Here is a 13,984-nt window from a genome sequence, read left to right as displayed (position 1 = left end):
GAACTTTTACTCCCTGCATCCCTTCTCCCCTTTGGAATCAAGATCAGGCTACTTTGAAAGACTTTCAAAGACTGGGTTCCCTTTGGGAAGAAAGATGGGACGCAAATTGAATAATAAAGATTTGTCTACTGTGTTTCTGTCAAGGCTTGTGAAATGTTCACTACTAGACATTTGAGTTAAATGTGCTTACAGAGATTAACAAGGGGAGTAATCCAGCAGGAAGTTTCTCTGCATAGGCCCCACTGAAATTAATACAAACAATTTAAGCACACCAGAGCTGGGAGATCTACCAGTATTCATCCTAATAACAGAAGCAGGATCTTGCTGAACTCTGGGTGGCTGGGACAACACCTGGGACAACGTATCACATCCATGCTTGCGTATCATTCATAAAACTTTCTGACTGCAGCCAAGGTAAGAATACACTGGCCATTCTATACCTTTGCAAAGCCCACTAACAGGACTACAACTCACACAGAAGATAAAAAGAAACTCTCTGTGATAAGAAGCAACTGCTTTCACTTCAACCCTTGATTTTCTTCCTACTGATGAAAATAAAGTAACTTAATCTCACCTAGGACTTTTTATTTAATAAGTCTGTTTTTATACTATTTTATTATGGATTATGGTATTTTTACTATCGTAACCTGCTCTGAATACTATGACTGTGTTAGAACAGATGCTATTGGAGGTCACTGATTCATAGGGTTGCCATAAGTTGAAATCAACTTGAAGGCACATAACAAAGAAGGGAGGGAAGAGAGACCACTTTCTAACCCCTACTGGAGATGCATTCTGGCTGGGACTGATGGGAGTTGTAGTCCAAAATGTATTGAAACAAATGGAAGTTGTAAGCCAGGTGTGGGGAAATTTGGCTCACCAGATGTGGGGAAATTTGGCCCTCCAGATGTTGCTGAAATACAACTCCCATTATCCCTGGCCATTGGCCATGCTTGCTGGGGCTGGTGGGAACTGTAGCTCAGCAACATCTGGAGAGCCAAAGGTTCCCCACAAGTGTTAACAGCCAAAACCTATCTGGGGCAGGGCGGGGCGGGGGAACAGATCAAGTTAGAGAAGGCTGCTCTATCCAACTGAAAGGTTGGTACTGCTAGGAAGTGTCAAATGATAAATTGCTTTCTCCATAAACCATGTATCTGAAATGCATCTTTGGAATGAAGATTAACTCCTTTGAACTTCTGAAATATAACTAAAAGAAGTAAGTATGGCTATGTACTCCTCTCTATGGTTATGCCTAGGCTCACAGTCTCCCTTGCGAGGGAGACCCAATACACCCGGACCCTCTCTTTGCACAGCTGTAGCAAGCCATCAAAGAATAGTCTTTTTCGGCATGCATTTGACTTCCTAAATATCCCCGGTACATTACTCTTTACAATATTTATCTGCTGGCTTTGTATCTGTTAGTAATTTTCTATTTTGTTTATTTTTGTTATAGGCTACCTTTCACTCAAAGCAGCATTAAACTATTTCTAATAAATAAATTTATATCCACCCCTGTATACTATGGGAAAAAGTGAGACTTTCTTAAATTATAGAAGCAAACCAAAAATACTATGTTTTTTACAATGCGTACTCTACAGGTATTATAAATAGGCCAAGGGGCTCTTAAAGCAGGTTACAAAAGTTTCTCACAATTCAAGCACAATCAAGCACAGTACCAGGAAGAGAAATAATATGGAATTGGATCCAGACTAAGGCTACAATCCTATATGAATTCAGAAGGACTTGCTCCTGAATAGATAGGTGTAGGGTTCTAGTATAAGTTAGCTGAACTTAGTAATGACTAAGTCCCAATGATTTCAAAAGGACCCACATTCTTACAGCACAATCCTACATATTTAGTCAAAAATAAGGTTGTTTTGATTTTTTTTAATAAAAATTATTTGTGAAAATAACAGAAAGACAAAAATTTTTTAAAACAACTGCCAGCTGACGTTAATAGTAATATTCCATCAACCCTCATTTAAACATATAAATTAATATCGGTGGTCCAAATAGGTACCTGAATGAAGCTGATGATTATAAGCTGTGTTCAAATACAAGTATGTTTTTAATATGCCTTATTCCCAGGTTTGTATAGGATTTCAGCACATAGTCTGGATTCAACACATAGTGTGGATGAGGCAGCACTTGTTGCCCTTATCCTTGCTCGATCATCCCTAGTGTCAGCCTTTGACCACCACCTACTAGGCAACAATGCCCACTGAGGACCTCAAGTTAAGGGAGTAGAGCTCAGCAGGTTGTTCTTGCTCAGTCAATAATGGAGGCATGCGTTACAAATGTTAGAACCATGTTTCCATTCTTCCATTTTCTTTTGGAGCATTATTACAGTTTATTTATTCAGGCATAACACATTAGCTCTTCTGCCAGCTGAGTTACAAATCAGTGAAAGCAGGGTTTTTATTTTCAAAATGAGGGAAAAGTTAAAACAGCTGCACCATGTGAAATGAGCATCCCAGAGATATGCGCCACTTTGCAGGCTGTTCAGAATTTAGCTTATATCTGCAATGGTTGTTCCCCACAGAAATGCAAAAGGCAGGCTAGAAATTTTCATAGTTACAGCTTTTTTTTTTAAGGGGGAGCTGATAAGAAAACAAAGCATTACCTTAACAGTAGGCTTGAAATCTTCCTTCAGAGTAATTTGCTTTTACACAATTCAGATGGCTGCAGCAACCTTAATATACTAGACAGGACAACTAATTCTCATTCCATACAAACATTTGTGTCTTGCAAACTCCCCCCCCCCCAATGAACCAGCAGGACGTGGGATGTGGCAGTAGATGGGCCACATTGCTACCTTACTTCTTAGGATTGCTCTGCCCATCATGTAGGTTAATTGCTGTATTAGAGCTCTAAAGTATTTGCATTATCTCTTACATTTGGGTTTGTTTTCTCTTCACACCCATAGAAAAAATTCAGCAATATCCTCCTACTGTTAAATGTTCAGGATAGTACTGATTTAATGACCATTGCCAAGGCAGCCTAGCAGTACTTCAATACTCTCATACTCACATTTTGTCAGTAGTTGGTAGAACAATACAGAAGACTGAACATACTAATTTCAAACACATTAAATAGACAGCAGCAAATACTAGTTAAACCCAAGGGGGAAATCAGGACATGTGGATCCTCTAATATGGTAATAGATCATACTCAGTGTTATTTGCAAGCAGAAGGTCCGGTTTAATCTCTGGGAGCACCAAGTTACAGGGATCCCAGCAAGCAAACCTAGGGATGACCTTAAAGATCTATGGTCAATCAGAATAGACATTACTGGGTTAGAGGAGTGGTGAGAAAACTACAAGGCTGCTTGGGTAAAGCCACACTCACCTACCCTACACCCGACATCTAATGTCAGGTGTGGGGTAGGTAAAGACACGTGTATCAAAAGAGGGTTTGCACATACCTGCAAAGCCCAGTGAACAGCCCTTTGCAAGCCTGGGCAATCAGCAGATCATCAGGGCTTACACAGAGCTGCGTGTGGAGCTTTGAAGTCCCAACCATCAGCTGATCATCAGGGCTTGTACCCACATGGTTTAATTTCAAAACAAGTAGGAGGAAAACAGGCCACCAGAACGCTGGAAGTGGGGCAAGAGCAACTCCTGTTTGGGTTCTTTTCTTTGTATTCCAGAAGGAAGGTAGAGTTAAGGTCCTCCAGCCGTCTAGGCCTGCCTACCTTTACCTGTGCTCTTCTCTACCTAACTTCCTTCTGTTGTAAACTGATATGCTCAGGAAAGCTGACCTGCCCCTCCATCATCTGCTTTGATTGTCTGAGGAGAGAGGAGACATCTGTGTCTTTGCTCTCTCTCTTGAGCCATGAGGGTAATACCCAAATCTGGACATTGCACCTCCAACTTAGTTAGCTAGAACTAGGTATGCCTTTCCTGTCTACTATGTATTTCTATAAATAAAGTAGCTTTCCTTATTTTACTAAGCCTTAAGTCTCAGTGATCTAAATGCAGGGAAAAGCCTGCTTCTATGGTGAATACATACACTGGCACATGCAACCCACACCGCTGAATATCTCTGCATATATATACATATTTCCATAACACAGCCATCATTGTGATGTCAGGCGATTGACTGATGGATGGACGGTCCCACCCACCTTTCAAACTTGGCCCGTGTGTGTGTTTTTGTATGTGTGTGGACTAGATGGACCAATGCTCCGACTCAGTGAAAGCACAGCTTTGTATGTTCAAATATTATTCAAAGTCCTTCATTTATTTATTTTATTTAACAATTTGTATACCACTTAATTGTAAATAAAACCTCTAAGCGGTTTACAAACAAAAAAGTGGTTTCATCACAAAAGAAAAATATATACTATGTACAGATCCAAATACAGATAATGTAAAAAGAGAGAAGAGTTTAGCGTTGTCATTTGTCATGCATTGCAGCTACGTACAAAAGAAGTCTGATTCACACAGACACTCTCATCCACAAGATGGTTTCTGGCAGTAACTTTTCAGTAAAGATCTGTATACAAGCCAGCTTCATGAATTTGTTAGACGCCTGCCTGGTTGACCCACCACCATGTGCTTCGCAGCCTGGTTTCTGGAACTGAACCTGATGAGTCCATTGAGATGACTGGGTTCCACTAGGAGGCAACTGTGTACATTGGCCTCTAATGTCCCAAATGCAACAGTATCAAGGCTGTGTGTGTTGTGCATGTGCACACTTTAGACACAACTGATGAACGTGCACTTCGCTTAAGGGAAAAAAGTGAGTGGGGAAAATTTTTAAATACTCTCTCACCTCAAATAAGGCCTTGATGAAAGCTCTCCCAAAGGTCTGCATGCCATCTCCCACTGGCCTCAAAGGGTGACTATGTTACCCTTCAGAAGATAACAATAGCATCATTCTTTCACCATTGGGCAACATTAGATGAACTATTAAGCAATGTAACAGCTTTTTTTAAAAAGTTGCAATTAATATGCTTTTAAGCTCACATAAAGAATATACACAAAAAAATGTTTCAGTATAAAGTTTTAACCAAATGAATAGTACTGAGTATGTCTACTCCAACATCACATTATACACAATAGAAAATTGTCACTTTTCAAGAGGAAGATGTGGAAGTTAAATATTAGCTTTCATTATGAATTGAGGATATCAAGGTTCCAAACAAATACTAACCTAATTCTTATTTTTTATCTTTTTTAAACCAAGGCTCAAGTTAATACATTTTGTAACTATTAATTGGAAGCCAAGTGTAAGAGTTGAATATACACATCTATATGGTCTTTCATACCTCAATTTATTGCTTTTCTTCATTTTATTTTACTTTGCTTGGAGACTTTGGACCCATTTTAGGAACTCATTTAAGTTAAAAAGCCCCAACTGCACCAGACTGGTTTTTTAAAAATGCTTCTATTCAGCCCTCAGCACAGAAGAACACAAAATGTATTAAAATTAAAATGATTTACCAACTGTGATCATCCTTGACATTAAACAGCACTGTTTCAGAATTTTACAATTTTATGTCATTTTAACAAGCAACGCAAGGTTTACACGTTCCACTTTTTGTTACGTTTTCCCAGTGCACAACAAAATGAAATCTAAAGTGGCTATGTAATGTACAGAAAGCTATAATTTAAAACAATATGCACGCTGCAGATTTTAACATATCCCTTTCTTTTATGTTGTAGACAACATCACTAGCTGTAATTATACAATAGGTCAAATATTTAGATATGTACTTTATTTAGCTATTACATTAATGTATACTCCTAAAAATTTAAACACCAATGTCAAGCTATGTATTAGGAACAATACTTAAAAATGTAAACAAAGCCCACGAACTTATGTTATTTATAAGATTTCTCTTTCTTAAATTAGCATCCACAGCTTGTTTTATCCATTACATTTTGTTCATTGGTTACATTTTCCCGTATGATATGAACAGTAGCACCTCTCGAGTATGAACCATCTTGCTGCATTCACTGTTACCACATGTACGTGCATTTGAAACAAGAGTTCACATGATTTAGAATAAACAAATAAATGTTGCTGGAACAGATCAAGATGTATGCTAAAAAAAGCTGCACATAATTTAATTATATAAAGTATGAACATTAAGTTATAAGCTTGACCCATTGTTAAAATAAGTTTCTTTTTAATTTTAGCGTGCAGATGTCAGTGTCTACAAATTCCAGACTTTGAAAGGATATGCTTGAAAGTGTCCAAGGAGTCACAGGTCTTTAGGGTATGTTTAAAAATATATGGCTTTTACCAACTTGGTGCATAAGGGCTGCTGGAAAAATATGGGATGTCAGTATTCTATTAGTTTTCTTTGCCATCTTTAATGCTTTACAGGAAATTCTTAGTCCAGCCATTTCAAATGGTCTTAAGGTAAGAAGCAAGCATCCCTGTTACTGAATTTAAATAAGCCTCTTTAATAGTATCTGCCACCTGGCAGCCCAGGCCATCTCTGGCCCCGCCTAGGTGGCGGAGGGGCTGGTGCACCGGGTCCATTGGGAAAGCTGTATAAAGGGATAAAATCATAATGTTTTTTTTCTCCTTCTCAAAAGAGTTACTTTTTAAAAAAACCACATTTAATATACCACATTACGATCTGGAGTACACTTCCGACATGCATATATGTAAAAGGCTTCCAAGGTGGTTAAGTATTATGCTAACAATATGTTCTGGGTTTCTTTTAAAAAAAAGTCTACTTGACAAGCTTTGTTTTGAATACTAAAGTTTACTTAAGTTTTACATGTTATTACAGAAAATTATTTACATGTGAAGTAAAATGAACTGAAAAAAGGGAAAGCAAAGAAATATTCTTACCTTCTTGGAGGTGGAAAATGTCCCCGGGGCCATGTCGGCATTCCTCTGGCTCTGAGGGGAGGTGGTCTGCCTCTGAAACTCATTGGTCCAGGTGGTGGGGGAGGAAGAGGTGGAGGGGGAAGCCCATAGCTGGAGAGAGAGGCCCAGCTGACTATCATCGTACAACTACTAACCCAGATATATATAATATACTGTTAGTTTTGCTGCCCTGATTTACACAGGGCTTTTATTTTTATTTTATTGTATTGTAGTCAGAATTAGGGACAGAAGTACAATTGTCCTGTGGAAATTTAAAAACATATTGTGAATTCATACTCAATTGTATTGGGAGAAAAGAACCCTTGGGTTAATTCTGTAAAATCCATTAATTCTGTTAAATCCATCACTACCACGATAGGATAGCATTCTTTCAAATTTTAAAAGCATATCAACAATCTCTTCCATGATTAATCTTTACCTAAGCCAATTTCTCCGCTCCAAAATCTGCTGAAAAACAAAATCCACTGAACACAGATCTTGGGGATGGGGTAGGAAGTAAAGAGTGCTGATTTCCCCAAAACTTGGAGAGGTATATAGCCCTCCAGATTTGGGGGAAGTATTATTTTGAAGGATTTCTCTACCCTTCAGATGGGTGTGTGTGTTCAGTATCACTGAATAAAAATTTGCAAGAATTTCTAAAAATGTTCAACAACTGGAGGCACCTTCTCCTCAAAATATGCATAGCAGCACTTGGTCAAACTCAGCAGCTCATAGTAATAGAATTTAACTATCTGATCAGGACTCAGCTTTCCTAAGGTAAATTCTGCATCCCCATTCTTTCCTAAGAGGCACTCCTGACACTGAGTCATATCCAGCCCAGGCTGTTTTGTTTGCATAACTGAGATTCCAAGAAGCACCAATTGTAGTGCTGCCTCTTTAGTGGAAAATCCCCATAACAGATCCCTTAGCATCTCCATCTCTCAAAAACCTTTTGTTTTTTTGTGGACCCTCACGCAGCTAATTCTGTTCAACATTTCCTCAAATGTATGTATTTTTAATTTTTACAAAGGGAGGGAGACACATACCAGACTTTTGCACAGAGACTGTGTCTGTCAAAAAAAGATTTTTTCCAACAGAAATAAGTTTCCAAAGATGGGAAACACAATTACATGCATCTGATGCACACATCAATTCATATTATAACCTTAACTATTTGGTATATCGTTCTTGGGAGGGAGAGAGGGAGGGTGACCACACTCCTAACTTATACTGGGTTCTGTGGATTGGGCAACTGATTTAAACTGCATGATAAACACATGGCTGGGTGAATCAACCCAGACCACAGCCCTCACCTATCCAAAACGACAGTCACTGCTTTTAAATTGATTTTATTTATTATTTGATATATATATATATATATATATATATATATATATATTTATCCTGCCCTTCCTCCCGGCAGGAGCCCAGAAGCCTAGATTTGCATTGGCATCCTCTGTACTAACCGTGGTGGGGGTGGCAGAAATGGCACTCCCATCATTTCTCTCCTGGGCACAGATGGTGGGAAGAGCAGTCCCTCTCGCATTCCTCTTCTACCTCTTGCATCTGGATATGGGCGCATTCTTCCCACGCCACGCCTACAAAAACAAAAGCTTTTCAGCACCAGTCTAAAAGTGACCAACAACTCAGCAGAGCTAATAAAGAGGCAAAGGCCAGGTTTGCAAGGACACAGGCTTCTGGAGCTTGCAGCCACTCTGCTCCTCCCTGGTCCTTTTTGCTCCTGCACTAGGCTGAGCTATGCCAAGGCTTGACCCAGGTTCGTGGTTAAGTTCTAACCACGAGCTGTAGCCAAGATCATCACAGGACGCTGACTGACACTGAGCCAGATCACTGGTCAATCTAGCTCAACACAGTCTACATCAGGGTAGCCAACAAGGTGCTCTCCAAACGCCTTTGGACTCCAGCTCCCATCAGCCCCAGCTAGCATAGCCAATGGTCAGGGATGACGGGAGCTGTAGTCCAGTGACATCTGAGGGACACCATTTTGGCTACTCCTGCTCTCGACTGGCTGGCAGCAGCTCTCCAGAGTTTTAAGCAGGGAGTCTTTCCCAGCCCTACCTGGAGATGCCAGGGATTGAAACTGGGACCGACTGCATGCAAAGCAGAGGCTCTACCACTGAGTAACACCCCTTGTTGTAACATTTGCACAAACACATCTACCCCCCAAAGAATCTTGTACAAAGGAGACCAGGGTTCGAATCCCCACATAGCCATGAAGCTCACTGGGTGACCTTGTGCCAGTCACTGCCTCTCAGCCTCATGAAAACCCTATTCATAGGGTCGCCATAAGTTGGAATCGACTTGAAGGCGGTACAGTTATATTTTATATATAAATTTTTCATGGCACTGTATTTTTCCTAGTATTAAAGCACCACAGGAAGCCAGTAACTTCAAACAAGCAGGATATTATGGGAGAAGAACGTTTTGCCTTTTTGCCCATTAATATTTGAATACTATTGTAATGCACAACCCAAATCACCAAAAGGAGAAAGAAAATAGAGAAGCTGTTGGAAGCCACAAGAATAAATCCCGTCTCATCCCTATTGCTACATAAGACTGTGAGATTTCTTACAGGAATTGAACTCTGATGCACAAAAAGTTCCCCACAAACTGCTCCATTCATTTCAGTATGGAAAACAGACTTGCACGTACATCCCTTTAAGCCCACAAAACCATCACAATTTCAACTGGAACTGTGTATTAAGACTTTGCTAGTTGGGAAGTTTGCATTCTGAAATCAACGCATACAACATTAAATGGCTTTATTTTGTTACTGCTGTCTTACAAAAGGAGAATGATCTCAGAAAAGCAAAAAAAAGGCAAGAACTATAAATATTTCAAGAATTACCTGATAGGTCCAAAGCCATTCAGTGCTCTGCCTCGCATTTTCCCTCTAACATATCCTCTGCCACCTCGGCCTCTTCCCCGACCTCTTGGGGCTCTAAACACAAGGAAGGAGAACATATGAAATTCTGCCAATTTGATTTTGTTCCAAGAACTACCAACCAATTACTATGGATAGGGATGCCAGTGTGGTGTAGTGGTTAAGGTGTTGGGCTACGACTTGGGACACCAGGGTTCAATCCCCACACAGCCATGAAGCTCACTGGGTGACCTTGGGCCAGTCACTGCCTCTCAGCCTCAGAGGAAGGCAATGGGAAACTACCTCTGAATACCGCTTACCATGAAAACCGTATTCATAGGGTTGCCATAAGTCAGAATCGACTTGAAGGCAGTCCATTTCCATTTCAGGGATGCCAAAAGCATTTTCCAGGTCCACACTGGATGTAGATTGGGCCCTTCCCTCCCACTCACAAAAGAGGACACACATTAAACTTGCATATACTTTGTGTTGTATTGTAAATTTGTATCTGGCAAAAGTTCAAAAATAAATCAAGGGTCACACACAACTAGTTAGATTTCTGGCAGACAGACTGTCAACAGGTGAAGCTTTTCCCTTAATAGTATTTCTATACTAAAAAAGGCTTAACCTATTGAATTTGACTGCTCCAAGATGTGGCACAAGAACCTTGTTCTCCCTCAATGTCAGCTCTAAACTATGAAAATAAAAGTTTCATGAGTTGTAAACTATTTATGTCACTCAAAGGCTTTCATCAGTTCATCTTACCCTGGTAATACTATGTTAAGTACATGACCTATGGCTCCTCTGAATTGCAGATTATATATACAAACAGATATATACATATAGATATATATACACACACACTTTGGGGTGTGTGGAGGGAATGACTGTTTACAGTCCTTCCTCCCCCCCCCATCATGCATATACGTACCTGTAACTCAGGATAACACTTCATGCATCTGATGAAGTGGATTGTAGTCCATCAAAGTTTGAGTTAGTCTTTAAGGTGTCACAAAACTATTGTTTTTATAAAACACTTTGCATTGTATAGACAAAGGCCCGGGAAAAACGTGGGGGGAAAATGGGGCGGACGGCTTTCCCCCCAATTTTTCAGAAAAACAAAACAAAAAGGGTTTCAGGGGGGAAAGGTTGTTTTCTGATTTTTTCCAGGTTTTTTTTACAGCCTTTCACATCGCTAGTATAGAAACTACATTTAACAACTGTTGCAACTTAGGAATTAAGTCTTACTTTTTCTTCGTTTCAGTCACTTGTATGTTTTCTGGGGCAGATTCAGGCTGTTCCATTAGGACTTCGGCTCCTTCTTCCATCTATTACAAATACTGGAGGACGGAAAAAACCATTTCAGCCTAAACATTTAAGAATCGAATTCCCCCAAATGTGACACCATGTGCAGGAAAATAGCTTGGCAGGCCAACCTCTGAGGCCTGGTGGGTCTGATTAGGCACATGAGCTGGAGGTTCCCTACACTGGCCAACAGGAACAATTCCACCACCATCCCCCTCAATGAACGCATGAAGGAGTGCTGCGTAAATACTACTACTGGCAAGACCAAATCAGAAAATAGTATTTCCCCCATCAGGGGAAAGGGAAACATGAGCCACTTATCTCTCTGTTAATAAATTATTCTCTGCATTCCTTTAAGTTCACTGATCACATGTCTGGTGACATTAACAATCATAGTAAAAGCAGAAAAGGAAAAACAAGTGGACAATACATTAATTAGAAAACGGAGTTTATTCATTATGTGTTGAAATAATAAAGTCAGGAAATGTGCAGCCTTATGCTTTGCTAAAGATTTTTTTGTTGTTTAAAGAAGTTTAAAACAGAATAATTAAATTTCTTGTTGCATATCAAACTACACAGCAGAAGCAGTGATGGGATTGCAGGATCTCCATCAGCTGAGCTGACAGATCAGCCACTTTTGGCTACCCCTCTCCTTGAAATCTTTCTATTCCAGCTGGTCACTACAGGACCCCTGTAGGTAAGAACAAGTGAGCCAGTTTGCTTTTTATTCCTCATCCCTCCCAATCCCTTTTCCCTTTGTGGTGCCACAAATAATAATTTATTAGAAGAAAAATCTAGGATTCCCAGCTTTTCCCACTCCTGAAAAGAAAAAGAAAGCTTTTCCCTTGCATGCTACCTTAAAAATCCTTTTATTTTATTTACAAGCATGGGCAAAAGGTAAAAAATTTCCATTCCTTCCTATATCACTGGTAAACGTTGAAAAAATTCGCTGCAGGCAAAGTAAAGAGGCTTTAAACTTTTCCACTGCTTGCTAAACCCCTTACAGGGATGATAACAATCTATACTCCAATCTACTCAGTTCTTCCCCGGAGCAGGGAGGGGAAAGGCTCCCTCTTCTTCCACCATTTGGTAGTCAAATAAACAATAGCCTCTGTGTTCAGATAGTTCTATTTAGTCTAATTCAGCTAACAAAAAGGATAATCATACAACTCCCCTGCTGCAACAGCTCCACTGGCTGCCAATCTGTTTCCGGACACAATTCAAAGTGCTGGTTATGACCTATAAAGCCCTATATGGTTTAGGTCCAGGCTATCTGTCAGACCGTATCTCCCTATATGAACCTGCCCGGACCCTGAGATCTTCAGGAGAGATCCTTCTCGCAATCCCAACACCTTCACAACTGGTGGGGACACGAGACAGGGCCTTTTCAGTGGCTGCCCCTAGGTTCTGGAACTCCCTCCCTAGGGAGGCAAGAATGGCCTCCTCTGTCCAGTCCTTTGGCGGACAGCTAAATACTTTTTTCTTCCGGCAGGCCTTTGGAACTGAAGGCTTTAAGGGTAGTGATTGGGTGCTGTATGTTATTGTTTTACTTGTATGCTCTTAAACTGGGTTGCAGTATTTTAAGTGTATGTCTAATTGGTTTTAACATCTTAATAGTTTAATTCTGTTTTAATGCTGATTTTTATATGTTTATATGTTTTATATGTTTATATGTTCTTAATTATATGTACTTACTTTTATCTGGAAGCCGCCTTGAGTTCCAGTTTGGAAAAAGGGCGGGGTATAAATAAAGATGTAATAATAATAATCTAACCCCTTAAATAGCCAACTGACCACAGTAATCTGCACGAGAGAACCTCCTGCAGATACCACATCAGGAGGTCCATTCCATACAATGTAGAAATTGGGCTTTTAGTGTGATGGCACCTAACCTTTGGAACTCCCTCCCATTACATATCAGACAAGTATCATTTCTATTATTTTTTTGCACCTACTGAAGACCCTCCTTTTCTAACAAGCCTTTAAAGCGGAGATTGTAAATCTCATCTGCACTTGAATATATGGTAGGTAGGTATGTACAAAAAATTGTTAAATTACTTTGTGATATTTTATGGGAAGCAATTCACAAGTGAAAGAAATCATCACGGTGAAGTTTGATCCATTTGTTTGGGCTTGAATGACACAACAATTGCTGCTGTTAAGTGGTCACAGTGCTTACTTTGCATATATTTAAACTTTAAATGAATTGCCACAGACTTTACTTTTTTGCGTTTCTGGGGTTTAACATTTCTCTGCTCCAAACACCCACGTGTGCCTATACACCTGCCAACTGACATCCGCCAAACAACACTTCAAGCACCTGGCCTATAGTCCATGAAAGCTTATGCCATGATCACTTTAAGTCTTGAAAGGCGCCACAAGACTCTGTATACATGTCTATACAGCGCAACCTTACGCATATCTTCTCAAAAATAACTCCCACCGAGTTCAATGCAGCTCATGCCGAGGCTTGTGGGGCCGATTCCCACACCCAATTACTTAGAAGGAAGTCTCATTGAATCCAACAGTACTTCTGACATACATAGGATCGTGTATATGTATAGGATCGCGCTGGTAGTGGTCTTATGTTCAAAGACAATGCGCCTCCGAGGACCCTAGCCCGGGAACAAGTACTGAAAGAGAGGCGACCTATTGCTTTCGCTTTGTGAGCATCAGTTCCAGAGGAATCTGGCCGATCCCACTGCGGGACACAGGACACTGGATTACTGAATAAAACCTTCTCGCCTGATCCAGCAAGGCAACTGCTGCATGCTTTAGACGAGAAAGAGAGCATGAGAATAGAAACCCTGGAGCGAGGGAGGACTTACCGCTCGGGCTTGCCAAAAGCTTCCGGGCGCTGCCAGAAACGACGTCGCAGCCCCGTCCAAGGGTGGGAGGAGAAAAACCAACTTCACACTCTCGGGTGCAGCCCACAAACAAAACGCTCTTCAAAATGGCGCCTCG

The 13,984-nt window shown here is 40.4% G+C and overlaps 1 protein-coding gene across 5 annotated transcripts in view; it reads right to left on the bottom strand.

Moving 5' to 3' along the window:
• Positions 1 to 13,984, bottom strand: part of LOC133383849 (cleavage and polyadenylation specificity factor subunit 6-like) — a 25,678-nt gene extending 11,694 nt beyond the window's left edge. The window contains exons 1-6 of one of the 5 annotated variants that reach the window (XM_061625339.1): positions 13,849 to 13,983; positions 10,964 to 11,055; positions 9,701 to 9,793; positions 8,298 to 8,429; positions 6,814 to 6,942; positions 4,240 to 4,856 (exon numbers count right to left, since the gene is read on the bottom strand). In XM_061625339.1, coding sequence (XP_061481323.1) covers positions 4,847 to 4,856; positions 6,814 to 6,942; positions 8,298 to 8,429; positions 9,701 to 9,793; positions 10,964 to 11,043 — 444 coding nt within the window. In that variant the 5' untranslated portion in view covers positions 11,044 to 11,055; positions 13,849 to 13,983 and the 3' untranslated portion in view covers positions 4,240 to 4,846. The other 4 variants (XM_061625336.1, XM_061625338.1, XM_061625340.1 and 1 more) reach the window with 4 other exon arrangements.

This window comes from Rhineura floridana, chromosome 4, assembly GCF_030035675.1.
Source record: "Rhineura floridana isolate rRhiFlo1 chromosome 4, rRhiFlo1.hap2, whole genome shotgun sequence".
In the NCBI taxonomy this organism is placed as follows: Eukaryota; Metazoa; Chordata; class Lepidosauria; order Squamata; family Rhineuridae; genus Rhineura; species Rhineura floridana.
The sequence above is the reverse complement of the archived record's forward strand: the minus strand, read 5'-3'. Positions and strand labels throughout refer to the sequence as shown.